This window comes from Vulpes lagopus, chromosome 8 (genome assembly GCF_018345385.1).
Source record: "Vulpes lagopus strain Blue_001 chromosome 8, ASM1834538v1, whole genome shotgun sequence".
Lineage (NCBI taxonomy): Eukaryota > Metazoa > Chordata > Mammalia > Carnivora > Canidae > Vulpes > Vulpes lagopus.
Window position 1 is genome coordinate 104,147,046 of NC_054831.1, and position 27,729 is coordinate 104,174,774.

At 36.7% G+C, this 27,729-nt stretch overlaps 1 protein-coding gene across 2 annotated transcripts in view; it reads left to right on the top strand.

Moving 5' to 3' along the window:
- The window catches only part of BDP1 (B double prime 1, subunit of RNA polymerase III transcription initiation factor IIIB), an 89,926-nt gene that overhangs the window by 56,682 nt on the left and 5,515 nt on the right, over nucleotides 1–27,729 (top strand). The window contains exons 26-38 of one of the 2 annotated variants that reach the window (XM_041766694.1): nucleotides 1,242–1,361; nucleotides 4,520–4,556; nucleotides 5,033–5,125; nucleotides 6,568–6,793; nucleotides 7,935–8,092; nucleotides 14,075–14,225; nucleotides 14,455–14,635; nucleotides 17,969–18,029; nucleotides 18,353–18,539; nucleotides 19,550–19,757; nucleotides 23,823–23,862; nucleotides 24,481–24,748; nucleotides 25,343–25,589. In XM_041766694.1, the coding sequence (XP_041622628.1) occupies nucleotides 1,242–1,361; nucleotides 4,520–4,556; nucleotides 5,033–5,125; nucleotides 6,568–6,793; nucleotides 7,935–8,092; nucleotides 14,075–14,225; nucleotides 14,455–14,635; nucleotides 17,969–18,029; nucleotides 18,353–18,539; nucleotides 19,550–19,757; nucleotides 23,823–23,862; nucleotides 24,481–24,748; nucleotides 25,343–25,589 (1,977 nt within the window). Of the gene's footprint in view, nucleotides 1–1,241; nucleotides 1,362–4,519; nucleotides 4,557–5,032; nucleotides 5,126–6,567; nucleotides 6,794–7,934; nucleotides 8,093–14,074; nucleotides 14,226–14,454; nucleotides 14,636–14,894; nucleotides 15,701–17,968; nucleotides 18,030–18,352; nucleotides 18,540–19,549; nucleotides 19,758–23,822; nucleotides 23,863–24,480; nucleotides 24,749–25,342; nucleotides 25,590–27,729 lie in introns of those variants that run through there. The other variant, XM_041766695.1, reaches the window with a different exon arrangement.

Here is a 27,729-nt window from a genome sequence, read left to right on the forward strand (position 1 = left end):
AGAGTAGTAGCAAAGATTTTCTCTAATATTTGCTCCTGAAAAAAGACGCAGAAGTGTTACTATAGTAATTATATCATGAAGGCAGATTTTCATTCTTTTTTTTTTTTTTTTAAGATTTTATTTATCCATTCATGATAGTCACACACAGAGAGAGAGAGAGAGAGAGGCAGAGATACAGGCAGAGGGAGAAGCAGGCTCCATGCAGGGAGCCCGACATGGGATTCGATCCCGGGTCTCCAGGATCGCGCCCTGGGCCAGAGGCAGGCGCTAAACCACTACGCCACCCAGGGATCCCCAGATTTTCATTCTTGACTCTTTACTTTGTTTCTGTTGAATTGTACTTTTTTTTTTTTTTTTAAAGATTTTATTTATTTGACAGAGCATGAGCAGGGGGAGTGGCCCACAGAGGGAGAGGGAGAAGCAGGCTCTCATTGAGCAAGGAGCTTGATGACAGACTCGATCCCAGGACTCTGGGATCATGACCTGAGCAGGAGGCAGACGCTCAACCACCTGAGCCACCCAGGTGCCCCTGAATCATGATTTTTTATACTTCTCTCTCTGTTAATAAGGGAGTAGAAGCCAGACTGTCTTGTATACAGTCAGGAGATAAATCTTAGTCCTTTAATCCCCAGATTATAGGGGCCTTTGACCAAAAGACTACTAAGTGAGTAAATGTGAATGAATTCATTTTTTTCTTCTTACGTCCATTGCTATGGCTATCATGGAGTTGTGGGAGAGGATAGTTGCCGTGGTGCAAGGGTGGGTTTCCACTCCTCTCTCTTAAACCGTTGAAGAATGTGTATAGTTAGATAGTTGCATGTCTGTTTTTCTCGGATTGTGAGTTCCTTGAGAGCAGAGACCAAACTTGCCTTACTCAGCTTTGTATCCTTGTATCTATTGCCCTCTAGTTTTTAGAAAGCACTCCATAAATAGATTGATGAGAGAAATTATAGGTAAGTAGACCAAAGTGGGGATAGTAGAAGTGAAATGCTAGGTACTAAGAAAATTGCCTTGGAAATTTTGCCTACTGTTTGTAAGGATCACAGACCCTTTGAAAACCTTAAATGTTTTAACTTTTGCCAAGTTGATGTCAGTCAATCTAAGAATTACTGTATTTCATTTTTAAATTGTGTATGAATGTGGATTGTTTCTTCAGTTTAACACTTTATTTTATCCTGTCATGGTGTTTTACTGAGTGTGGTATGCCAAAATGAAATAATGAAACTTCTTGTTTTTGACAGCTTGAAATAACCGTGAACGCACCAGATATAGGATGCATAGCTGTTGTTGAACATCCACTCTCAAACACAGATGTGACTACTCAGGAAATGAAAGAAGAAAGTATAAAGGCATTATCTGTTGTAAGCATCCATTTTAATGTGTTTTGTTTTAACTCTTTGTTTTATTTCAAATGAATGGAAGTTTATTTTGAAAGCTTTAAGTTGGGCAGCCCTGGTGGCTCAGCGGTTTAGCGCAGCCTGCAGCCTGGGGTGTGATCCTGGAGACCCTGGATCGAGTCCCACGTCAGGCTCCCTGCGTGAAGCCTGCTTCTCCCTCTGCGTGTGTCTCTGCCTCTCTCTCTCTCTCCTCTCTGTGTATACTCATGAATAAATAAATAAAATCTTTAAGAAAAAAAAAGAAAGCTTTAAGTTTACAAACCATTCTTACTACAATTTCTATCATTATAGGGAGCCATAGTAGAAACTGGTGAATAATCATGGATTTTGTATTTCGCTTGAAAGTATTGATTTTTGGTGTATGCATGAATAACTCTTAATATCCTTATAAACTGAGGTAAAGGTTCTGTTCCATTAAATCCATATTAAATACAAATTACTTAAAATATATTTAGTTGCATTTTGTTTGGTACTCTTCCTTATTTGATTAGTATTTATCTTGTTTTTGGAAATGAAGACTGGGAATTATACTCTTTAACAACTATTAAGATACAACTCACACACCATGTAAGTCACCCATTGAAAGTTTACAATTTAGTGGGTTTTGGTATATTTATAGATATTTGCAAACATTGTCATGGTCAATTTTAGAGCATTTTTGTCACCTCAGAAAGAAACCTTGTGGCCACAAAGTAGTTGCTCCCTATTTCCTCCTACTGGTTACTAGATAACCAGTAATTTACTTTTTGTCTCTATAGATTTGTCTGTTCTGGATGTTTCATATAAATTAACTCATACAGTATGGACTTTTGTGCCTGGCTTTTTTCACTTAGCATAATATTTTCAAGATTCAGCCATGTTCTAGCATGTATTAGTACTTTATTCCTTTTTTTGGTCAGGTAATACTCCATATGGATAATACCACATTTTGTTTATCTGTTTATGTATTCATGAACATTTAGGTCGTTTCCATCTTTTGGCTATTATAAAGAATGCTACTGTAAACATTTATGTAGAAGTTTCTCTATTGACAGTAAGTACATTTTCATATTTCTTGGATACCTTCCCAGGAGTGTAATTGCTGGCTCATATGGTAACTCTGTGTTTAATAATTTGAGGAAGTAGGAAACTGTTTTCCAAAGCTGATGTACCATTTTAACATTCCCACTAGCAGTGTATAAAGGTTCCAGTTTCACATCCTTGCAAACACTTTTTATTTGACTTTTTGGATCTAGCCATCTTTAGTGAATATGAAATGGTACCTTCCTGTGGTTTTGATTATTTGCATTCTCTAATGGCTAATGACATCAAGCATGTTTTCATGTGCTTATTGACCGTTTGTAGATCATCTTTGTAGAAATGTCTATTCATAGCCTTTTCCCATTTTTTAAAATTCATGGTTTGTCTTTTTATTATTGAATTGTAAGAATTTTCTTATATTGTCTGGATACAAGTCTTTTGTCACTTACATGTTTGCAAATATTTTCTCCTATTCTGTGAATTGTCTTTTCATTTTCTTGATGGTTCACTTTAAAGTACAAAATTTCGAGCACCCGAGTGGCTCAGTAGTTGAGTGTCTGCCTTTGGCTCAGGTCGTGATCCCAGGGTGCTGGGATCAAGTCCCACATTGGGCTCCTCACAGGGAGCCTGCTTCTCCCTCTCCTTTTGTCTCTGCCTCTCTCTCTCTTTGTCTCTCACAAATAAATAAGTAAAATCTTCAATAAAAAGGTTTTTAGTTATGAAATCCAGTTTATCTTTTTTGTTGCTCATTCTTTTCTGTAATATCTAAGAATTCTTTGTGAAAGCCAAGGTCCTCAAGATTGACTCCAATTTTTCTTCTATTAGTTTTACTTATTTTTTATTTTTTTAGAGAGCACGCCTGCCGAGTTTGGGGGGCAGGAGCAGAGGGAGAGAGAAAATCTTAAGCTGGGTGTAGAGCCTGACATGGAGTTCAGTCTCACGACCCTGAAATCATGACCTAAGAAATTAAGAGTCAGATGCTCAACTAACTGAGCCATCCTAATAGTTTTATAGATTTTCCTATAGTTTTTTTTAAAAGATTTTATTTATTTATTCATGAGAGATACACAGAGAGAGAGAGGCAGAGACACAGGCAGAGGGAAAAGCAGGCTCCATGCAGGGAGCCCGACGTGGGACTTGATCCTGGGTCTCCAGGATCACACCCTGGGCTGCAGGCGGCGCTAAACCTCTGCGCCACCAGGGCTGCCCAGATTTTCCTATAGTTTTACATTTAAGTCTAATCAATTTTGAATTAAATTTTGTATATTGTGTGAGGTTAGAGTCCTTCTTCATTGTGTATAACTGTACAGTTGTTGCAGTATTTCTTTGAAAAGACTCCTCCTCCATTGAATTATCTTGGATTCGTGTCAAAAATCAGTTGACTGTATATCTGGATTCTCAGTTCTATTCCATTGATTTATATGTCTATCCTTATACCAGTGATGCTCTATTGATTATGGTTGCTTAATGTTTTGGAATTAGAAAGAATATGTCATCCTACTTGATTCTTTGTTTAGGATTGTTTTGACTGTTGTGGAGCTCTTGGCAATTCCATATGGATTTTAAAAACTTGTCATTTTTGCACATTATGTAGGATTCTGATTAGGATTACATTGAATCTGTAGATCACTTTGTGGTGGGGGCTAGTCCCTCTTCACAATATTGTCTTCCAATGAATGAACATGAGTATTTGCCCATTTACTTAGGTTTTGATTTTTTTCAACAGTGTTTCATAGTTTGCACAGTATAGACTTTGCACTTCCTTTGTTAAATTTATTATCAAGCATGTTATTTTTGATACTGTTGTGAATGGAACTGTATTTTCAATTTCGCTTTCAGGTTCTTTATTGCAAATGTAGAGAAATATGATTGATTTTTGTATATTGGTCTTACATCCTGGAACTTTGTTGAACTCTTTAGTTCTAGTAGCTTTTTTAGTTTATTCCTTAGACTTTTCTACATATAACATCATGACCTATGTTTAACAGTTTCCACTCCTTTGTAATAAATAATACTGAAGAACTGTAAAAATCATGGTTTTTTGAGACAGAACATATATTTGGCAAAATATGTAAGACATTGTTTATCTTTTCCTCTTTTAGGAAGTGAACACAGGTGAACATATCCAAGATGAAACAGGTAACTGTTAATAAGGGAACTGCTAAAACTACTTGGTTAACACTAACAGGGTAATTTCGTATTGGTATTTGTTAGCAAATGAATCATTTTACTGGAGAGTTGAACAATATGTTCCACTGTTGAATGTGTTATATCCAGGAGAAACTTGGATTCTTGGAATAATTATGAAGTGAGTTAAGAATTAAATGTTTAGTAAAGAAATATTACTTATTTCCTCTATCTGCACAGTTGTACTTTCTTTGTAGTTAGTAAGTTACTTAATGAGAAGGAGGCATTTTCAATGAGTAAAAGCTAACAATCAATGATTTCTTTTTTGTAGTAACAAAACATTGCCCTAGTAAGACATTAGTGGTATGGAGGATATTGAAACTTGTTGCTAGAGGATAAATATTTGAATTAAAAATGTTTTCTAAGTAAACAAACTTCAATTTTCAGCTTCATTTTTCTATTTTAATGTTGGTATATTTCCTCACAAGGTACCAGTGATGGAAGCACTGAAGCTGCTATAACTTTACTTACAATGGGAGATCTAGTGTTGCAGTCAGAGATTGGTACAGAGCAGAGTGATGGTAAGGATAAAATCTAAGTCCTACCAAAAAAAGCCTTTTATTTTTTAAAGATTTTATTTATTTGAGAGAGAGAGAGAGAGCATGAGAGAGTGAACATGAGGGGGAAGGACAGAGAGAGAGGGATAAGGAGGCTCCCTGCTGAGCAGACAACTGGAAGCAGGACTTGATCCCAGGACCTTGGAATCATAACCTGATTCGAAGGCAAATGCTTAACTGACTGAGCCAGCCAGGTGCTTCACAAAAAGCCTTTTTTGGCTTTCAAGAAATTATACCCACATTTGACTAATAAGGCAGTATCTCCCTTTAACATTTGGCATAATTTTGTTTTTTTCCAGAAAAAGGTAATATGTGTGTATTGATCCATCTAACTTACCCCTTTAGATGTAGTAGCCACCATTTCAAAGTAGTATGCTTGGTTTATTTTAAAAAAGTTTTATTCCTGGAATAATATAGTGAGTCTTACACTTTATTCATCATAAACATGATAAACATAAGCATCATAAACATGGGTTAACTCATCTCATTGGTCACTGATCACTTTATACATGTTACTTTAGCAAAGGAGTTCCTGCTGTGGATTGTCTTCACAGTTACCTGACAATCGAATATAGTATGAAGGGACAATAGCAGTCATTGAAATAATCTAGTTGTGACTATTCTGTTACTTTGGACTGACCCAAAATATATGTCAACCCATAAGTATTAGACTAACCTTACAGAGAAGTTATGATCTTTACTGTCTGAGGACCCTTCTAGTTTACGTATACTAAATGGATAGTTATGCTAATTATATTCGTCCTCATTATTTTGTCTGGAGATGAGTTGCCTGCCATTTATTTTAGGCTTTAGACTTCTAGACCCATATTTATATATTTATTAAGGAGTTTTCTGGTTGGTGTTCCTTATATAGACTTATTTACTCTCTCATGTTTGTTTTTTTGTTTTTGTGGGGTTTTTTTTTTTTTTTTTTTTTGAGTAAATTATACACCCAGTGTGGGGCTCAAACTCATGTCCCCAAGATTAAGAGTGACATACTCTACCAACTGAGCCATCCAGGTGCCCATATATAGCTCGTTTCTCAGTGACAGAGTATTGCTTTGGAGCTTGTCACAAATCTTTAGAAAATAATATGCAGGTTTTGAAAAATTGTAAATGAAGATAATCCTACCTTGAAACTTATTTGAGGCTATGTAGTTACTGAAGGTAACAGATTCATTTTTCCTTATAATAGCACAAAAATTATAGTCTAAGAATTATTAGGCTTAGAACAAGTCAAATCTCTGGCATAAAATATATGATCTTATATTTAAATTTGGAGCCAAAAAGAGTAAACTTTAAAAATGATATAGAATTTTACAGTTGCTTAATGTAGAGGGATTTATTTTCTTTGGACACCTACTTGTATTGGGTCATTTTTAATTTTCTCTTTTTTTCTGTAATAGGAGTATGCGTACTTCTTGATGTTCATTCAAAGGATAAAAGCTGTGTTCCTTTTAGCCCACATAATGTAAATCACAAAATTATTCCTGAATGTCAGGAACTTTCTTCAGCTGTCAATACTACATCTCCATCATCATTAGAAGAAAACAAGATTGTATTGGAAGAGCAAAGTACTAAAGAGGAAACTGATTTAATGGAGAAAGTAAAGGAAAACGCTATATCCATCAGGTTTATTTTGCTTTCTTAAACTCTTGAGTTTTATAGTATGCAATTAATAAATATATTTTTTAAAAAGATTTTTATTTATTTATTCATGAGAGGCAGAGACATAGGCAGAGGGAGAAGCAGGCTCCCTGCAGGGAGCCTGACGGGGGGACTTCATCCCAGGACCCTGGGATCATGACCTGAGCCAAAGGCAGATGCTCACTCAACCAATGAGCCAACCCTAATAAATACATTTAAACCAACTATCAATTTAGTTAATAGCTTTTGAGTAATACTTGTATAAGTGTGAAGTAGGCACTGCTAATTTCTCAGCCTTTAAAGTGAGGATTGGCTGGTTTGATTTCAGTGTAATGGTTTGCATTTTTTTTAAAGGTTTTATTTATTTGAGAGCGTATGAGCATGAACAGGGAAAGGGGGGACAAGTGAGAGGGATAGCAGACTCCCTGTTAGCAGGGAGCCTGACAGGGGGCTCGATCCCAGGACTCTGGGATCATGACCTGAGCCTAAGACAGATGTTTAACCATCTGAGCCCCCCAGGTGCCCCTGGCTTGCCTTTTTTTTTTTTTTTTTTAATTTATTTTTTTAAAGTAGATTCCACACTGATCATGGGGCTTGAATTCATGACTTAGAGATCAGAAACCACAGTGTCTACTCACTGAGCCAGAGAGGCACCCCTACTGGTTAATGCAACGTGTGCATCTTTGAAGCTTTAGTGAAATAGTTTTATGTAAATATACTCTGTTTTCCAAACTTGGTCCAGATTCTCTTCCCTTCTCTAGACTTTTTTTTTTTTTTTTTTTAAGATTTTCTTTCTTTACTCATGAGAGACACAGAGAGGGGCAGAGACTCAGGGGGAGGGAGAAGTAATCTCCTTGCAGGGAGCCCGATGTGGATGGGACTCGTGCCTGGACACCTGGATCACACACTGAGCTGAAGGCAGACGCTCAACCATTGAGCCACCCAGACATCCCCCTTCTAGATTTTGAATAAAATTACTGCTGTGTGTTTTCAGCATTAAAAAATGAACACTTAGAGATACTGTGGCACCTGAGTAGGTGACATATAACTATCATAATGTATGAAATGAGATGGAATTCTTACATGGTTGATGAATTTTTCTCTCTTCCCCTCTTTCTTTTTCTAGGAATACAACTTCTGATGTGACCAGTAATTTGAGAATGAGAAGTAGATTTCCCAAGCCTAAACCAAATCTTAAAGCTGTGAGAACGAACAGGTTGAATGTTCATCAGGAAGTTCCCAATTTGTTTGTAAACAGAGGAGAAGTAATAGAAAGTCAAAGAGGTAAATTTTATTCCCTTAAATAGCTACAAAATTACTTTTACAAGAGAAATTGCATTAACATTTCAAGTGGAATATTCGGTTAAAGTTACTTTAATTTAGTATTAAAATTTTCAAAATGGGGAGTGAACTATAAGATAAACACCATTAAATGCATCAACTAGCTTCATTATCATTTTGTGTTTTGTTGACCCGAAATAACACACGTTTGAACTGCATGAGTCCACTCTTCATGGCTTTTTAAAAGTTTTTTAAAAATTTATTCGTTTGAGAGAGAGAGAAAGAGCACAAGCAGGGGGAGGAAGAGGCCGAAGGAGAGGGAGAAGTAGACTCTGTGCTGACTTGGGAGCCCACTGTGGGGCTTGATCCCAGGACCTGGAGATCATGACCTGAGCCGAAGGCAGATGCCCAACTATCTGAGCCAACAACACACCCCAGATTTTTAAAAAGATTTTATTTATTTATTTAGAGCAAGAGTGGAGGGAGCAGGAGAAGGAGAGGGAATATGAGAATCCCAAGCAGACTCCATATGGAGTGTGGAGCCCCATGTGGGGCTTGATCTTGACCCTGAGATCAAGACCTGAGCTGAAATCAAGAGTTGGATGCTGGGATCCCTGGGTGGCGCAGCGGTTTGGCACCTGCCTTTGGCCCAGGGCGCGATCCTGGCGACCCGGGATCGAATCCCACATCGGGCTCCCGGTGCATGGAGCCTGCTTCTCCCTCTGCCTATGTCTCTGCCTCTCTCTCTCTCTCTCTCTGTGACTATCATAAATTTAAAAAAAAAAAAAAAAAAATGAGTTGGATGCTTAACTGACTGAGCCACCCAGGCGCCCTTATGCATGGATTTTTTTTTTTAAATAAATACAGTATAGTATTATAACTGTATTTGCTCTCTTCCTTATGATTTTCTTAACATTATTTGTTCTAGTTTACTTTATTGTAAGAGTACAGTATCTAATATACTTAACATGCAATTATGTGTTGGTTGACTATGTCACCAATAAGGCATCCGGTCAACAGTGTACTATTAGTAGTTAGGGTTTTTGAGAATCAAATATGCAGATTTTTTACTGCATAAGAGGTTTTCTGCACTCAAACCCCATGTTTTTCAAGTGTTAGCTATATTTACTTGATTAAACATTTTCTTGTGTATTTTTTTGTGTACATGAATATTCAAGCAAACATTTTTTTTTTAGAAAGATAAACGTGTGTGGCAAAGAATAAGACACTGTCCACAAGTTTAAAATTTAATAAACTTTGGTTCCCAGTCCCCTAACCTTACATCTAGTAGTAAACTGCCTTTATGTTTTTATTGTAGACTTCCAAAAGTGTTTTATATGTATAAGCATCTAAATGTGGGACTGGGTACGTAGATACATTCACACGCACATATACACATACACACATATATGTATAAAAATATATGTGTATTTTCAGAACAAAAATATAAGCATACTATATCATACATAATATATGTTCAGCACTTCTGTTTTATTTTAATTAATTAACTAATTTTTAAAAGATTATTTATTAGAGAGAGCAAGCATGGGGTCAAGAGGCAGAGGGAGAGGGAAAGAGTCCCATGCAATCTCTGGGCTGAGCATGGAGCCCTACACAGGACTTGATCCCATCATTTCAGGAGAATGACTTGAGCCAAAACCAAGAGTCAAACACTTATCCAACTGTGTTAGCCAGGCACTCCTTGTTCAGCTCTTAAAAATAACCGTTTTACTGAGATAATTCTATATAGTTAACCCATTTGAAGCGTATACTTATGGTGTTTAAAAGTTATGTAACCTCACCATTAACAGTTGGAGCATGCACTCCCCATATCCTTCAACCCTTTTTTTTTTTTTTTTTTTTCTTCAACCCTTTTCAACCCTAGGCAACCAGTAATCTACCTTCTGTAGCTTTGCCTATTTGGGACATTTTGTTTAGATGAAATCATATAATATGTGGCCTTTTGTGTCTGGTGTCTTTTACTTAGCATATTTTCAAGGCTCATCTATGTTGTAGCATGTGTCAAATAGTCCATTTCTTTTTCTTGCCAAATACTCCATTATATAAATATACTACTTTTTATTTACTCATTCATCTGTTGATGGGCATTTAGGTTGTTTTCTATCTTATGGCTATTAGAAGTAATGCTGCTAAGGACATTCGTGTAAGTTTTTGTGTGGACATAAGATTTCATTTGTTTTGGATTTATATCTACAAGTGGAATTGCTGGGTCATATGATAATTCTGTATTTCACTTTTTGAGGAACTGCCATACTGTTTCAAAAGAGGTAGCAATCAAGAAGCTTGGGTGGCTCAGTGGTTGAGCACCTGCCTTTGGCTTAGGTGGTGATCCCAGGGTCCTGGGATCGAGTTCTGCATCGGGCTCCCTGCATGGAGCCTGCTTCTCCCTCTGCCTGTGTCTCTGCCTCTCTCTCTCTGTGTTTTCATGAACAAATAAATAAACTGTTTTAAAACACAAAACACACCAAAAAAACCCCTGAAAGTGGCAACATTATGTATTTCCTTTGGTTTTCTTTTTCCTTTCTTTTTAAAAATATTTTTTTGTTTTATTTTTAAGTAATCTATACCCAGTGTGGGGCTTGAACTTATAACTCACATCAAGAGTCACATGGTCTACCAACAGAGCCAGCCAGGTACCCCACCGTTGTCTCTTTTCACCAACATTCTGTGACGGTTTCAGTTTCTATATCCTCCTAGACACTTGTTATGAGATATGCCAGGGGACTTAAACTAGTATCTCATTGTGGCTTTGATTTCTATTTCCCTTGTGGCCAATGATATTGAATATCTTTTCATGTGCTTATTTATTTATTTATTTTTTAAGATTTTATTTATTCATGAGAGACAGAGAGAGAGAGAGGCAGAGACACAGGCAGAAGTTCTGAGAAGCAGGCTTTATGCAGGGAGCCTGATGGTGGGATTCGATCCCGATCCTGGGTCTCTAGGATCACGCCCTGGGCTGAAGGCGGCGCTAAACCACTGAGCCACCCAAGCTGCCTTTGGTGTTTTTTTTTAAATTGAGTTCTTTATATAGTAGCACTCTGTATTTAAAGATTAGTATATTTTAAAAATCTTTCTGTGTGATCACCTAGTGCTTTCATTTTTTTTAATAGCCTCACTGTATTGTGATGTTTATGTGGAATCCTACTCCTATACCAACCCCCACCATCTGCCAAGAGCCCAAATCTTTCGTGTGCTAGTAAGAGCAGGACAAACAGTGCACTTAATAAGTTATCTAGATTGTCTTAAGCCCTGTAGGTAGAAGATCTGGATAGTTAGCATCATCTTTTCCCTACTTTGTGGTTCCTGATTTTTGGAATTTCCTTTCAACCAGGAACTCTGATGATTCAGTTAGTTAATTCATTACTTACTCTTGGTTCAGAAATACCCAGAGGGTATTTCAGTGTGCAGGCTGAAGTTACCTTTTATATTTTTATTCAGTATTTTTTAATTTGAGTGTGGTTGACACACAGGGTTACATTAGTTTCAGGTGTACAATGTAGTGATTCAATAAGTTTGTATGTTATGCTATGCTTACACAAGTAGAGGTACCATTTCTCACTATACGATGCTATTACAATAACATTGACTATTCCCTATGCTATGCCTTTTATTCTCATGACTTATTCATTTTATAACTGGAAGCCTGTATCTTCCACTCTCTTTCACCCACTTTATTCTCCTACTTCTTCCCCTCTGGAAGCCACCAGTTTGTTCTCTATTTGTAGATATGATAATGCTCTTCATTTGTTTCCTCACTTGCTTTTTTTAAGATTCCATATATGAGTGAAATTATACGGTATTTATTTCTCTGACTTACTTCACTTAACATAATGCCTTCTAGGTCCATCCATCTATAGCTGTTGTCACAAATGGCACAATCTCATCCTTTTAATGGCTTTGTAGTCCTGTTGTTTCCCATTGTGTGTAGATATCCCATCTTCCATATCCATTCATGTGCTAATGGACACTTGGGTTGCTTCCATATTTTGGCTATTGTAAGTAATGCTACAGTAAATGTCGGGGTGGTACATATATCTTTTGAATTAGTGTTTTTGGTTTCTTTGTGTAAATACCTATTAGTGGAATTTATTGAATGATATGGTATTTGTATTTTTAAGTTTTAGAGAAACAGCCTTACAGTTTTCCACAGCAGCTGCACCAATTTACATTCTCACTAATAGTACACAAGATGCCTTTTTTTCTACATCCCTATCCACACTTGTTATTTTGTGTGTGTGTGTGTGTGTGTGTGTGTGTGTGTGTTTGTATTTAGCCATTCTTGTTGTGATATCTTGTGGTTTTGATTTGCGTTTCCTTGATGATTAGTGATGTTGAACATCTTTTCATTTGTCTGCTGTCCATCTGTATGTCTTTGGAAGAATGTCTATGCAGATCCTATGCACCCCCCCTCCCTTTTTTTTTTTTTAAGCTTTTTATTTATTTATTCATAGAGACAGAGAGGCAGAGACATAGGCAGAGGGAGAAGCAGGCATAATACAGAGAGCCCGACGTGGGACTTGATCCCGGGTCTCCAGGATCACGCCCTGGGCTGCAGGGTGCTAAACCGCTGCGCCACCGGGGCTGCCCCCCCCCCTTTTTTTTTTTTTTTTTAAAAACTAGCCTCCACTCCTAGCATGGAGCCCAGTGCAGTGCTTGAACTCATGACCCTGAGATCAAGACCTGAGCTGAGATAAAGAGTCAGACATTTAACCAACTGAGCCACCCAGGTGCCCCATCTGTGCCCATTTTTTAATGAAAATGTTTTGTTTTTGCTGTTGAGTTGTGTAAGTTCTTTATATATGTTGTATATGAACCCCTTATCAGATATGCCATTTGCACATTTCTTTTTTTTTTTTTTTTTTTTTTTTTGGACACAGAAAAATTTGTCTTAAAGAAAAAACAAAGCAAATGAAAAAACCCAGAGCACATTTCTATTCAGTAGTTGACTTTTCATTTTGTGAATGATTTCCTTTTCCGTAAAGCTTTTTATTTTGATGTTGTCCCAGTAGTTTATTTTTGCTTTTGTTTCCCTTACTTCTGGAGACATATCTAGATAAATGTTGCTATAGCTGATGTAAGAGAAATTATTGCCTGTGGTTTTTTCCTAGGATTTTTATGGTTTCATCTCCCATTTAGATCTCTAGTCCATTTGAGTTTACTTTTTGTGTGCAGAGTTAGAAGGTGGTCCAGTTTCATTCTTTGGCATGTAGCTTTCCAGTTTTCCCACCACCATTTATTTACTGAAGAGACTGTCTTTTCCCCATTGTATATTCTTGCTTCCTTTGTCCTAGATTAATTGGCCATATAGCTGTGGGTTTACTTCTGGACTCTTTTTTTTTTCATTGATCTACTTTTGTGTCTTTATAATACTGTTTTAATTACTATAGCTTTGTAGGATATCTTGAAATCTGTGACTGTCATACTTAACTTTTTCTTTTTCAAGATTACTTTGACTCTTTAGAGTCTTTGTGGTTTCATACAAATTTTAGTGTTATTTGATACAGTATTGTGATAATTGCTGTTGATATTTTAATAGCAAGTTGAAAGTAACTCTTTTATGTAGAAATCTTTTTTCTTCTTTTTGGGGCATTCTTTGCAAAATAATTCCCTCCCCAACACTTTGCCCAAGGTAGAACTAGCCAGACCTCATGTGTACCCTCCTCTAAACTTGTTTTGTATGTGGATTTGTAATTACATTACTGTCACCATAGAGTGGACATAAAATTGTTGTGGCAGCCACCAGTGAAACGTGCAGTGTAGGATTCATTAATCATCTGCTTCAACAATCTCATTGGCCAGTACCACTCTTCTTCCATGTGGATAAGCTTGATTTTTGGATTAAGAGAAATTTGGAAGAGCCACTGTATAGTGATCTGTCTTTGAATAGAGAACTTATTTCTTATATTGAGGTTTTAGCTGTATTACTTTAGACTACATCTTAAGTGTGTTTTTTTGTTTAAGAACCTGAGAAAAATGTTTCTGAAGCGACGGAATTACAAGATAAAAGCCTTGGATCACTTACAGCAGCGGAAAATAAGGAGCAGAATAAATTGGCATGTGAACATGGTATTGAAGAGACTACTGTTTCTCAGGAAGCAAATTTAACTGAAAGGTAAAAGAGGTTCTGGGATTTTGTTTCAACTATAGTCATTAGCTACATCTGTAAGAATTTGATTGGAAAAAGGGGGTTCTGTTGCATTAAAAATATTTTAGAAATTTGAACAGCATTAAATCTTTGACTCACTTAGCTCTAAACATTATGCTGTAGTTGTCCACTTGATTTCAATACAGAACTGTAATACATACTCTGAAAGTCGAATATATATTAATTTCTTTTTCAGAAATGATGATCAAGAAGAGGAATCTCAAAAGGTTCAGATATTGTCAGTTGCTCCAATTGTTTCCCCTGAGACAAGGCCCCATACTCTTGGTTCAGATATGGGTCTCACTGAGAGTTCTATCAAAGAGCCCCAGAGAGAGGACTCTGATGGAGACAGTATGCTTACATTTCATGTGTCAGAGGTAAAAGAATATCAAATATAACATGGGGTGGCTGGGTGTTTATTCTCCATTTAAAAAAAATTAAGGTATAACTCACACACAGTAAACTTCACCCTTTTTAGTGTGTACTTCTACAAGTTGTGACAAACATATATGGTCATGTAAGCAACACATTAACAGTTCCATCATCCCTCAAATGCCCCAGGGCCCTTTTTAAGTCACACATTCCCTTGCCACCCCCACTGCTTGGCAATCATGGATCTGTTTTCTTTTCCTATAGTTTTGCCTTGCAAGAATGTATTGTGACTGAACTTTTATTGAGTGTGTCTTTAGTCTTTGGAACCTAGATAAAATAGCCAGTGAAAGTTATGAAAAAGGAAGTGTTTGTACAGAGTATTTACCTCCTGCTTGCTGGCCACTGAATCTGAGAAATACAGTCATGTTGCAGGTATTATTTTGAGATGTTACTACTACATGTTCAATACTGTGTAAGGTAGTGGGGAGGCAGAGTTGTGGGAAAACAGATTAGTAAATGAATGGTTGCTAAATGAATAGGTGCTATGAAGGCAAGTTGCTTAAGACTGTAAAGGAGTGGTCCTCAACCCAATCCAGTAAAATCAGTCTCTGGAAGTAGGGTGTAGGCATTTGCTTTTTGTTGCTGTTAAAGTTACTCAGGTTATTCTGATGAGCAGCCAGGACTGAAAGAATCCTTGATCTAGAAGAACAGGTATGAATTAGCCAGGAAAAATGAGAGGAACATATGTAAAAAATATGTAAGAAACATCATTTCATATCAGGGACTATAAATAGTTACGAGTAGGATATATATGAAGTAGTTCGAGATGAGTGAGCTGGGTAGCCTGGGAGCAGACGATAAACGGAATGTTTAGGACTTGCTACAAGAGTTTGGGCTATATCCAGAGTTAAGGGATTTTCCCTGACCCCCAAGTTGTTTATTTTAACTTTTTTATTTTGAAATAATTTCAAACTCATAGAAAAGTTGCAGAGTTCTTATATAGAATTCCCATATATGGGAATCCTGGGTGGCTCAGGGCGTGATCCCAGAGCATTGGGCTCCCTGCAGGGAGCCTGCTTCTCCCTCTGCCCCTGTCTCTGCCTCTCTGTGTGTCTCTCATGAATAAATAAATAAAAATCTTTTAAAAATAAAAGAATTCTCATATGCCCTTTACTTAGGTTTGTTAATTATTAACATTTTACTTCATTTGCTTACTCTGTCTTGCTCTCCATTTATATAGATACATACTTGTAAGAAACTGAACCATTTGGAAGTTGCAGACATGAGCCTTTACCTATACATACTCCAGCTTATATCTTATATCAACAAGGATGTTTCTTACAGAGAAATGATAGTACTGTTGTCACATTCAGTATTACCATACTATCTAACAAGGATTTAAAAATAATATGTAATAACATAGTTTCAGTCAAGGCTCTCACATTGTTCTTATTTATTTTTTTTTTTTTAAAGATTTTATTTATTTATTCTTCAGAGATACAGAGAGAGAAAGAGAGGCAGAGACACAGGCAGAGGGAGAAGCAGGCTCCATGCACCGGGAGCCCAACGTGGGATTCGATCCCGGGTCTCCAGGATCACACTCTGGGCCAAAGGCAGGCGCTAAACTGCTGCGCCACCCAGGGATCCCCTTATTTTTTTTTTTTTTTAATTAATTTTTATTGGTGTTCAATTTACCAACATACAGAAAAACACCCAGTGCTCATCCCGTCAAATGTCCACCTCAGTGCCCGTCACCCATTCCCCTACAACACCCGCCCTCCTCCCCTTCCACCACCCCTAGTTCGTTTCCCCGAGTTAGGAGTCTTTATATTCTGTCTCCCTTCCTGATATTTCCCAACATTTCTTTTCCCTTCCTTTATATTCCTTTTCACTATTATTTATATTCCCCAAATGAATGAGAACATACACTGTTTGTCCTTCTCCGATTGACTTATTTCACTCAGCTCACATTGTTCTTAGTAGTCCTCCTTATTCTCTTTTCATCTTGAGTAGTTCTTCCTGCCCTTTACCTTCTTTTGTGAACTTGACATTCCAGGGTAATTCACAATCTGGATTTTTGTGGTTATTCCTCAGTATTAGATTCAGATTGAACATTTTTGGCACAATTACTATTTAGTTGATGTGTTCTTCCTTTTGTATTACCTCAATAGGCATGTAAATGTCAGTTTGTCCCATTTTTGGTGATGTTGACTGGCAAGCCTGGGCCTGCCAGATTTCTTCCAATAACAGCATGTTTTATGCACTGTGTTAGTAAGTAATTTGAGACTCTACAATCTTATACCTAGTACTTTTAGTATCCATTGATGATGCTTGCCGGAATCAGTTACTGACTTTGTTGGTTACAAAATGAAAGTTTGAAGATTCAAGCAGTGGAAAATTATAATAAGAATTGCAAAAAAAAAAAAAAAAAGAATTGCATTTTAGGGCAGTTCTGGTGGCTCAGCGGTTTACTACTGCCTTCAGCCCAGGGCATGATCCTGGAGACTCCTCAAGTCCCACATCAGGCTCCCTGCATGGAGCCTGCTTCTCCCTCTGCCTGTGTCTCTGCCTCTCTCTCTCCCTGTGTCTCTCATGAATAAATAAATAAAATCTTAAAAAAAAAAAAAAGAATTGCATCTTAGAGAATACAGTGTTTGCAATTTTGTGGATAACAGATCGGAAGGAGCAATGCTGGAGGCAAGGAGAGACAGTTTGCTTCCATTCTGGTCTCACCTACTGATAGTACAAGAGCTGCTGTGCTGGGGATAGAGGGAAGGTTGAGGAGTTTGAATCTCCCTTTCTTGTTACTTTGAAAAAAATTTCATAAAATTCACATATTCAACAATTTAGTTGTAATCCCTTTATGCATATATATATGTTTATTTAAATGAATCAAAAGTGAGGTGCCTGGGTGGCTTATTTGGTTAAGTGTCTGCCTTCTGCTTGGGTCATGATTTCAGGGTCCTGGGATCAAGCCCTGCATCAGGCTCCCTGCTCAAAGGAGAGTCAGCTTCTCCATTTCCCTCTGCCCCTCCCCCCTGCATTTTGCATGTTCTCTCTCTCTCTCTTTCTCTCTCTCTCTTCCCTCCCTCTCTCCCTCTTGCTCTCAAAGAGATAAATTTTAAAAAACCTTTAAATGAATCAGAAGTTACTGGTACAACTAAAAAGTTTCAAAACACTTGGAAAATTGTATATGGTTAAAGAGTTGCTGAGTTTTGAAACAGTTCTTACTATATCCAGTTGTCTGGAAGACTTTTTAAAACTAGAATTTGGAAAAACAAAAACAAAAAAACAACTAGAATTTGGTCTGCCTCATTCCTGCATTTTAATTTTTTTAGGGTACGCCAACTATGCCGGAAATACAACAAGAGAATGTAATCAGTTCTCAAGACTTAACAGGTATGATAATTTGCTTTGATAAAGATCACAGAAGCGAATAGTTTGGCTTTTACTCCCATACCCCATTTGACTATGAAAAACAAAATAATTTTTTAGTCTATGACAGTCTTACAAACAAAAAAAAAATTGTTATTCAGAATTGCAAATCCTCTCTATGGTTAACCATCTTATCCTTTATTAAATTACTTTTTATTTTTGTGGGTGTAATTTATTTTTTATTTGTGGGGGTAAGTTATAGTGAGACTTTTTAGAAATGTAATAAATAAACAAATTAATGATTTTTATAGTTCATCTTTTCATTACTAACTTTTAAACTTTGATAGTGAATCTAGTTGCTAACGTACATCAAGATGGTGAGGATGAACAAGCGTTCATTTTAACTCTGGTGGAAATTCCAACCAATGCTGTAGAAGACTTTAATGATACCACTGCACAGTTAATGCCAAACCCTTTACTGCCAGCACCTATATTGATCAAATCCGTGAATACAGAAGGAAGGAGTGACTTGAGGTAATGATTGAGCTAAACTATTTTATTTTTTATTTAAATTCCATTTAACATACAGTGCAGTATTAATTCCCAGTGTACAATATAGTGATGTACACTTCCAGATATTACCTGGGAGTTAAACTGTTTTTACTAGGAGGAAAGAATTCATTACTTTATGAATTGAATAGTATTGACTGAATAAGCCATTCACAAGCATTATTGTAATTGTCCTGAAGATCTTACTTAATAGTTATAAGTTAGAGAAGAAATTGTTGATTTTGTACCTGATAAAGCTGCCATTTAAACGTATAATATAATAGTTTTGTATGAAACTTGTTTGGTATCTTAAATATTTTGAAAGCTAAAAAAATTTAGCAGTTGGGCTGAAGGCAGCGCTAAACCACTGAGCCACCCAGGGATCCTGGGCTTTTTAAATTCTTTACTATAGGGCAGCCTGGGTGGCTCAGCGGTTTAGCACCTGCCTTTGGCCCAGGGCATGATCCTGGAGACCTGGGATTGGGTCCCATGTCGGGCTCTCTGCATGGAGCCTGCTTCTCCCTCTGCCTCTCTATCTCTCTCTCTCTTTCTCTTTCTGTCTCTCATGAATAAATAAATAAAATGTGTTTTAAAAAAACATATACTGCATATAAAAAAATAAATTCTTTACTATAGAATTGATGTATTAAGACAGTCACTGGTTTAAGACACTTAATTGTCAAGTAGCATTAGATGTTGAAGTGTGTGTTTTTTGTTTTTGTTTTGTTTTTTGTAAGAGACATTTTAGATTAAAAGTTTAACTTGACAAAGAAAATGCTATTTTTATACCTTGGATTTAATTCAGTATTAATGGAATTCAAGTTGTGAGTTTTCAAGTATGAATTGATTGGAAAACTAACATTTTTGTGACCTTGGCCACATATATATTAATTACTTGGAAGTTTTTTGGCAGTTTTCATTGGAATAGCTCAGCCTTTAACCTCATTAAGTAGATTCTAATTTGCTGATTTCATATGTATGCATTTTCTATGCAGTATGAATTTTCCAGTAACTTCATTTGGTCAAGATGCCATGTGTTTGTCTGATTCTGGAAAAGATGGTTCTGAAAAGCCTCCTCCTGCTAATTTGGATCTTACATCTAGGAAGAGATTTCACTGTACACTCGATGAAAGTGACCATGTTCCTCCTGCCAAGAAAACTTCACTCACATCAGGAGATGATTGTCAAAATTACACCTCTGAGGTAAGAGAAAATCATCAAGCAAATAAGATGGCTATATTATAAGAGGTCCATTTTTGTTTCTTAAGACTCTTTATATAAAGATAGTTCCAATACTTTTAACCATAAATAATCCATCTAAAACCAGTTTTGGATTATCACTTGCAACCAGTTCTAAATGAAAATTGATGGACATTAATCAGAAAATCCATCCCCAGTTCTGTTATTAGCTGAGAACAAGGCCAAAAGTGTCCTGTAGGGGGTCCCTGTGTGGCTCAGCAGTTTAGAGCCTGCCTTTGGCCCAGGGTGTGATCCTGGAGTCCTGGGATTAAGTCCCATGTCGGGCTCCCTACATAGAGCCTGCTTCTCCCTCTGCCTGTGTCTCTGCCTATGTCTCTACCTCTCTCAATCTGTGTCTCTTGTGAATAAATAAATAAATAAATAAAATCTTAAAAAAAAAAAAAGTGTCCTGTAGATCTGGATCCTGGCTATACCCTTGAACAGCTGTGGGACCTGAGTAAAGATAATGTTCTCTCCGTGAATGAGTTTCCTATTGTGTAAAATAGTAATAGTAGTATCACCACCACTGTTACCACAGTGCTTAAAGCTATCCCTTGCTCTGAGGAAGAAAACCAGAACCTGTTTCTGTCTCTGATCTTACTTTGTCCCTCACTCTCTAACCATATTGAATTGATAATCTTTCCTTTTCTTTTTTTTTTTTTTTAAGATTTTATTTATTTATGAGACAAAGAGAGGGGGCAAAGACATAGCAGAGGGAGAAGGGGGGAGACTCCCTACAGGGAGCCTGATGTAGGACTTAATTCCAGGACCCCGGGATCATGACCTGAGCCGAAGGCAGAAGTTCAACCGTTGAGCCACCCAGGTGCCCCCATCTTTCAGTTTCTTGAATGCACCATACTTCTTCATGCCCCAGCATTATTTTTTTGGTCTCTTTCTGAGACATTTCTTTGCCAAACACAAACTTCTTTGTCATCAGTAGCTAGTCATCACTACCTCAGAGATACCTGAAGATACTATGTAGATTTGATCACCAGCCACTATGTTAACGGTTTTTTAGCACCTACTTGTTTTTGTTCCCAGTATGCATAATAATTTATCTCACTATGTAGCTACATTGTGGAAAAGTTAATTAACTTATTTTCGGAAAAGTTGATTTAGAATCTATATTCTCAGGGACAGTTGAAGAACAGACAACAGAGGCAGTGTATCCCTGTATATCTGACAGGTGGAAGATGGTATCCCAGAATGCTTTTAATTTCTCTTACTATGAGTAAGGTTGAATGTCTTTCATATGCTTAGGAGCCATTTGTATTCCTTTCTCAGTGAAATGACTCTATATTCTTTACCCATTTTTCATTTGTGTTGTTAATCTTTTTCCTAGAGGTTTAGAGGAACTCTGTGTATCATATGTCCATGAACGAGTTGCATATATTTTTTCTTGGTTTGTCTTTTAACTACTTTTTGTGAGTTTTTCTTCTTGCATGCTTTTTTTTGGTTGATTTTGGTTGGGGGGGAGGGCATAAGATTTTATTTTCAAGTACTCTCTACGCACGTGGGGCTTGAATTTACAACCCCGAGATAAGAGTCTCATTATCTACCCACTGAGCCAGCCAGATGCCCTGATTTTTTTAATCTGAAAAATTTCAAGCATTTAAAAGAGAAGTATAATGTATCCCTGTGTATCAGTTAACCCAGTTTGATCAGTTTATCAGCATTCCTTACAAACATTATTATTATTATTCTCTTTTGTTTTAAAAGTATGAGAAAAGGATCACAGTACATTACTATATGCAAAACTAGGCCCCCAGTTTATAACATACCTTTAAAAATGATAGATATACGTTGATGTGACTATGTAAGAACAGTATAATGTCTTTTGATCTTGTATTTTTTATTTTTTAAACTTTGTTTTCAGCGTTCTAACAATAAAAGGATGCTTATAAAATGTTGAAGTTACAATTGTAAATTCTAGAATGCACACATACTGCATTCACATACACATACAAACTTTTTTTATTTTTATGTAATCCCATTTTTCAGTCTTTATGTATGGCTTCAGGGGACTTTGTTATACATTTAAAGTCTGCCTCAAGATACAGTATAAATTCTTAGAGTTAATATTAATGATTTGGTTAGAATTTATTTTGGTGTTAGGAAGAGTGGAACCAACTTCATGTTCTCCAGGTGCCTACCGAATTGTCCCAGCACTCTTTATTGAAAAATTCATTTTTTTCTCCACTGATTTAAAATTACACTTACTGGATATTAAATCCCATATTTGGGTATATTCCTGAATTTTCTTCTACTTTGAGATTCACCTATTTGTTCTGGGGCCAGTATCTCACTGTTTTAAGTTACAGTTTTTAAATGCTTTGCTATTTTATTCAGTTTCTTTCTTTCTTCCTTTCTTTCTTCCTTTCTTTCCTTTCCTTCCTTTTCTTTCTTTCTTTCTTTCATTCATTCATTCATTCATTCATTCATTTGTTCATGAAAGACACAGAGAGAGAGAGGCAGAGACACAGGCAGAGGGAGAAACAGGCTCCATGCAGGGAGCCTGATGTGGGACTTGATCCCGGGACTCCAGGATCACGCCGTGGGCCAAAGGCAGGCACTAAATCCCTAAGCCACCCAGGGATTCCCTGCTTTGCTATTTTATTTTATTATTTTATTTTTTATTTATTTATTTATTTTTTTCCCTGCTTTGCTATTTTAAATGGAAAGTTTCTCTGTCCCCTCCACATGACTTTTTTTTTTCATGTTTTTCCTAGTTGGGTATATATTTCTAAATTTATATTAATTTTATAATTCACTTGTTCTGAGCTTGAAAATAAAAAACCCTTTTGTTACTTATATTAGGATCATATTAACTTGACCAGTTAACATAGAGAAAATTGGTGTCAGATTTGTGATGTTGGATTTTTTTAATCCAAAAACATAGTATGACTTTCCATTTGTGTAATTATTCTTTTATGTCTCAATGGTATTTTCAGCTCTTCTTTAAAATTCTGGTCCAGGGATGCGTGGGTGGCTCAGCAGTTGGGCATCTGCCTTTGGCTCAGGGCCTGATCCCAGGATCCAGGATCAAGTCCTGCATTGGGCTCCCTGCGAGGAGCCTACTTCTCCCTCTGCCTGTGTCTGCCTCTTTCTCTCTCTCTCTCATAAATAAATCTTAAATAAATAAATAAATAAAATAAAATTCTGGTTAATTTCTTATTAGGTTATCTCCTAAGGAGAATTTTATCTTTTTTGTTGCCATTATCATTGAATTCTTTTCTATGTAGAGAGCTTACTGAATTCCCCTTATATACAGTACATTTTCACTTGATTCTGCTGGGCTTTCTAAGTAAATAGTCATATATCATCTGCAAATAACAGTTTTAATTTGTCTCGTGTACTTTGTATATCTTTAATTTCTATCTTTTTTCTATATTGCCTAATAAACTCAAAAAAATGTCAGAAAATAGTCCTGATAGTAGACATCTTTTTCTTATTCCTAATTTAAAAGGGAATATTTCCAGTGTTTATGACGTGGGATTCTGGTTTTTGAATTGTAGTAATTATAGCTTATGGTGTTAAGAAAATGCCTTTTTTTCAAGCATGAACATTTTTGGACACTTTCCCTACATTATGACACTATTTTCTCCTCACTTATTTTGAATTATATTAGATTTCTCATATTGAATCATCTTTGCATTCCTGAAAAAACTCTGCTTGATTATTATGTGTTAGTGTTTCAATGTGTTGCTGAATTATGCTTGTACTAATTCATTATATTTTTGTACTGGTTATAATTGGAATTAATATTAATTGGAATTGGAATTAATATTAATCTTGGTTTATAAAAAGCATTTGGAAATTCACCCCCCCTTCACTGTGCTCTGGAACGGTTTCAGTAACAGTAGCAATGTATTCTTTGTATATGTTTGGTAGAATTTCCACAAGATATCTTTTACCCTATAGCTTTCTGTATCTCAACATGCTTTCTTTATTTAAAAAAAAAAAAGGCAAGAACAATTTACGTGATAAATGGATTTTTAAATTATTTTTTTGTAAATTTACTTAAAACAGGTGTGCTCAAAGGAAATGATAAATGTTTCCGAGGAAACAGGTAAGTGAAATAAATTTTACTGTGATATTTTGCTATTTTTGGATTATTTTTGATGCATCTATTCAAATTTGGAATTAAAGAAGAGTCTTGCTTGCTTTCTCCAAGAATCTTGCTTTTATTATTAGAAATTTTTCTTCTTAGCTGAGATCTTGGATTTGGCACTTTCATAGTCATAAGAAGTTACTTTAATCTTGTAATTAATAGAAAACCACGTGGCTACAGGATTTTCTATAAAAGCTTAACAACTATATTTTAGGAATTAGAAAGCTGAGCATAAAAAAGTTTTTATAGTTCCTTAGGTTTATCTAGAGATTAGAAAGTGATAACTCTCATTTTGCTAGTTGAAGATACATTTATGGAGAAAGATTTTCCAGATCAAAATATGTTGATATGTTGATACGGTTATTTTTTATCTGAATGCAGAAACCATACTTTTTTTTACCAGCTACAATGTTCTTAATAGATAACTTATATATTAATTTATCACTTAGCCTACTCTTACTACAATAGGTTTATGGAAGAATGTCATGATTTTTCCTTCAAATGTTGCAGTTCAATTGGATGTATAAATTTCAATATGTGTTCTCTGTGCTTACCAGTTGTCTTCATTTTTTGAAGGGGAGTCTTACACAGCACAAGATATCTTCCCTACCTCAGGAAGCACACATACAACTTCAGAACCTCAGAAAGAACAACTTGAACCAACTTTACAGAATATAGGATCTGGATCTCCTGATAAAGTAACAGATACACATACAGAAAAGAGTACATCACAGTTACCTCAGGATGAGAGGATTGTGTCTGATAAGGAAGAGAAAACTTGTGCTGCTTCAAAGTCTGAACAAGTGACTAGCATCACATCATCTTCAAAAACCCCATTAACCAGGTACCATGAGATGATCTTTAACAAATGTTTCTCTCCTTTTCTCTTTCTCAAAGCGTAAATGTAATATATATGCAACAGATACGACATATACGTAAAGACTAAGTCCCTGGGTGGCACAGCGGTTTAGCGCCTGCCTTTGGCTCAGGGCGCGATCCTGGAGACCTGGGATCGAGTCCCACGTTGGGCTCCCGGTACTTGGAGCCTGCTTCTCCCTCTGCCTATGTCTCTGCCTCTCTCTCTATCTCTCTGTGACTATCATAAATAAATAAAAAATAAAAATAAAAAAAATAAACAAACATATTCCTCTGTCAGTAATGTAAAGGGAAGGAGTTTCATCTAAGGAAATTCAGTAGTGTCAACATTTTGGTAAGACTCTTCAGATAAATACAATATTCCATATAATAAGAGCTTGACTTTAATTGAGACTAACTTTTTAGGTAGAAACTCTACATTGGCAGCTACTGGTACAATGATCAAAATAATAATGATATTTAGTAGATACGCTGGTGCCACTAAGGTGGTATCTGTCACATGTGCCATTTTAACCATCGTGGAAGAAGTTGGTATTAAATATCTTTACGTTTGCATTTCTAGGCCTGGCAGGAGGCCCCTGGGATTCTTGTCTTTAATATGTTCAAGGAATAGTTTGGAGTCTGATGAACCTACTCATGTTTCTAATAAGAAACGCCTAAGGCCTCTTATACCTGCACCAAGACAGAATCTGAGAAGATCAAATCCACTCCATGAAAGCCAGAAAAAAGTCCATGAGTCCTCTGACCAGCTTCCATCTCCAAGTGTTGTGAATACTCAGTCTGAGAGTATTGACAGTTCAGCAGCTCAGGTGCGTGGTAACTGTTCTTTGTTACTATTTGTATGGAATGGGCTAGAAATCATACTCAACTAGGAAACACTTGCCAATTGGTACTTTCATTTGGATGTCAGAAGTTATTTCAGAGCATTTCCTGTTTATCTCCTCCCCATCATACCTCACTATAAGAGAAGAAGATAAACTGCTGAGGTAGGAAGTTCCAGCAGCTCCTTTAATATAAGGTTGTTTAAGCTAGCCATAAATGGATGCTGAATTGCCATTCCTTTAATGCAAAGAACTTTCTGACCTGTGGAAGCAAAACAGAACAGCGCTAGAGTTTTATTTGCATTTAGGGAGATGTCCTGATACCCATAAGAATTCAAAGAATGGGGGCAGCCCCGGTGGCTTAGCAGTTTAGCGCTGCCTTCAGCCCAGGGCGTGATCCTGGAGACCCGGGATCGAATCCCACATCGGGCTCTCTGCATGGAGCCTGCTTCTCCCTCTGCCTGTGTCTCTGCCTCTCTCTCTCTCCCTCTCTCTGTCTCTAATAAAAAAATAAAATCAAAAAAAAAAAAAAAAAAGGCAAGGAATGGTAAAGTTAGAATTTGTTTGCATGTTTCCTTTCTCTGCATTCTGAAGATGTTCATTTGGCAATATGTGGGAAGGAAAAATACATGAGCTAGTATTTCAAAAACTTTGAAAGAATATGGGTGTTGGTTACATAGGATCTCCATGCAGAAAAGGCTGGTGACCATCTCTTGGATAGCGTAAGCCTCAAGAGGAATACTTGTACTTAATACAATAATAGAGAGTGGAAATGTAATTTCATTTGTTTAATTTGCACCTCTTTAGTTATTAGTGACTAGGTTTTTCCCATATGTTTACTAGGTTTTTTTCTCTTTTCTTTTTTGTTCCTGTCTTTCACTGATTTAGAGCTTTTGGGATCTAGGTAGTTTTCTTTACCAATTTATGTGAGATTCTTATGTAAGAAAGCCACATACCTCTTAGCTCTTTACTGCAAGTAATTTTTAAAAATTCATTTACTTTTTAATTTTTGTAGGGTTTTTAGTATATACATAAGCTTTATTTATTTATTTGTAAGACTTTATTCATGAGAGACACAGAGAAAGAGAGGTACAGACACAGGCAGAGGGGGAGAAGCAGGCTCCATGCAGGGAGCCCAACATGGGACTCAATCCCGCATCTCAAGGATCATGCCTTAGGGTGACGGCGGTAATAAATCTCTGACCCACCAGGGCTGCCCTACACATAAGCTTTAAATGTTTAGTCAGATCTGTTTTTTCTTTACAATTTCTTTTTTTTTTTTTTTTTAAGATTTTTATTTGTTCATGAAGGACAGACACAGAGATAGAGAGAGAGGGAGAGGGAGAGAAGCAGGCCCCATGCAGGGATCCAGACGTGGGACTCGATCTCTGATCTCCAGGATCAGGCTCTGGACTAAAGGCAGCGCTAAACCGCTGAGTCACCCGGGCTACCCTTCTTTACAATTTCTTATATTGCTTTTATAATTAGGAAGGTTTTTCTCCATAGATAATAAAACATTTAGTAATCAGTTTTAAAGCTAACCCTGTTCAGGGGTGCCTGGGTGGCTCCTTTGGTTAAGTGTCTGACTCTTTGTTTCAGCTCAGGTCGTCCCTCAGAGTCCTGAGATGGAGCTCTGTGGAACCTGCTTGGGATTCTCTCTCCCTCTGGCCCTGTCCTGCTTCCCTGTCTTGTGTATGTGTGTGTGTGTGTGTGTGTGTGTGTGTGTACTCTTTCTAGAAAAACAAAACAAAACAAAAAACAAATCATGGTTGGCTTCTGTAAAGAGTATGAGGCAAGACTCTAAACATTATTCTCAAATTGCTATTTTATTATTTTTGAAATAAGTAATGTATTCCAAGATTTAAAATTCATGATTTACCAAAAAAGTTGACAGTATGAAGTTTTCCACATCTGTCCTTTAGCTTCCTAGTTTCCCCTTTTTATAAGTGTATGGTATTAATCAGCTTCAGGTTTACTTTTCCAGACATACAATATGTGTATACAAATATAAATATTTTTTTGGATGCCTGGGTGGCTCAGCAGTTGAGCATCTGCCTTTGACTCAGAGCGTGATCCTGAGGTCTGGGATCGAGTCCCACATCGGGCTCCCTGCGAGGAACCTGCTTCC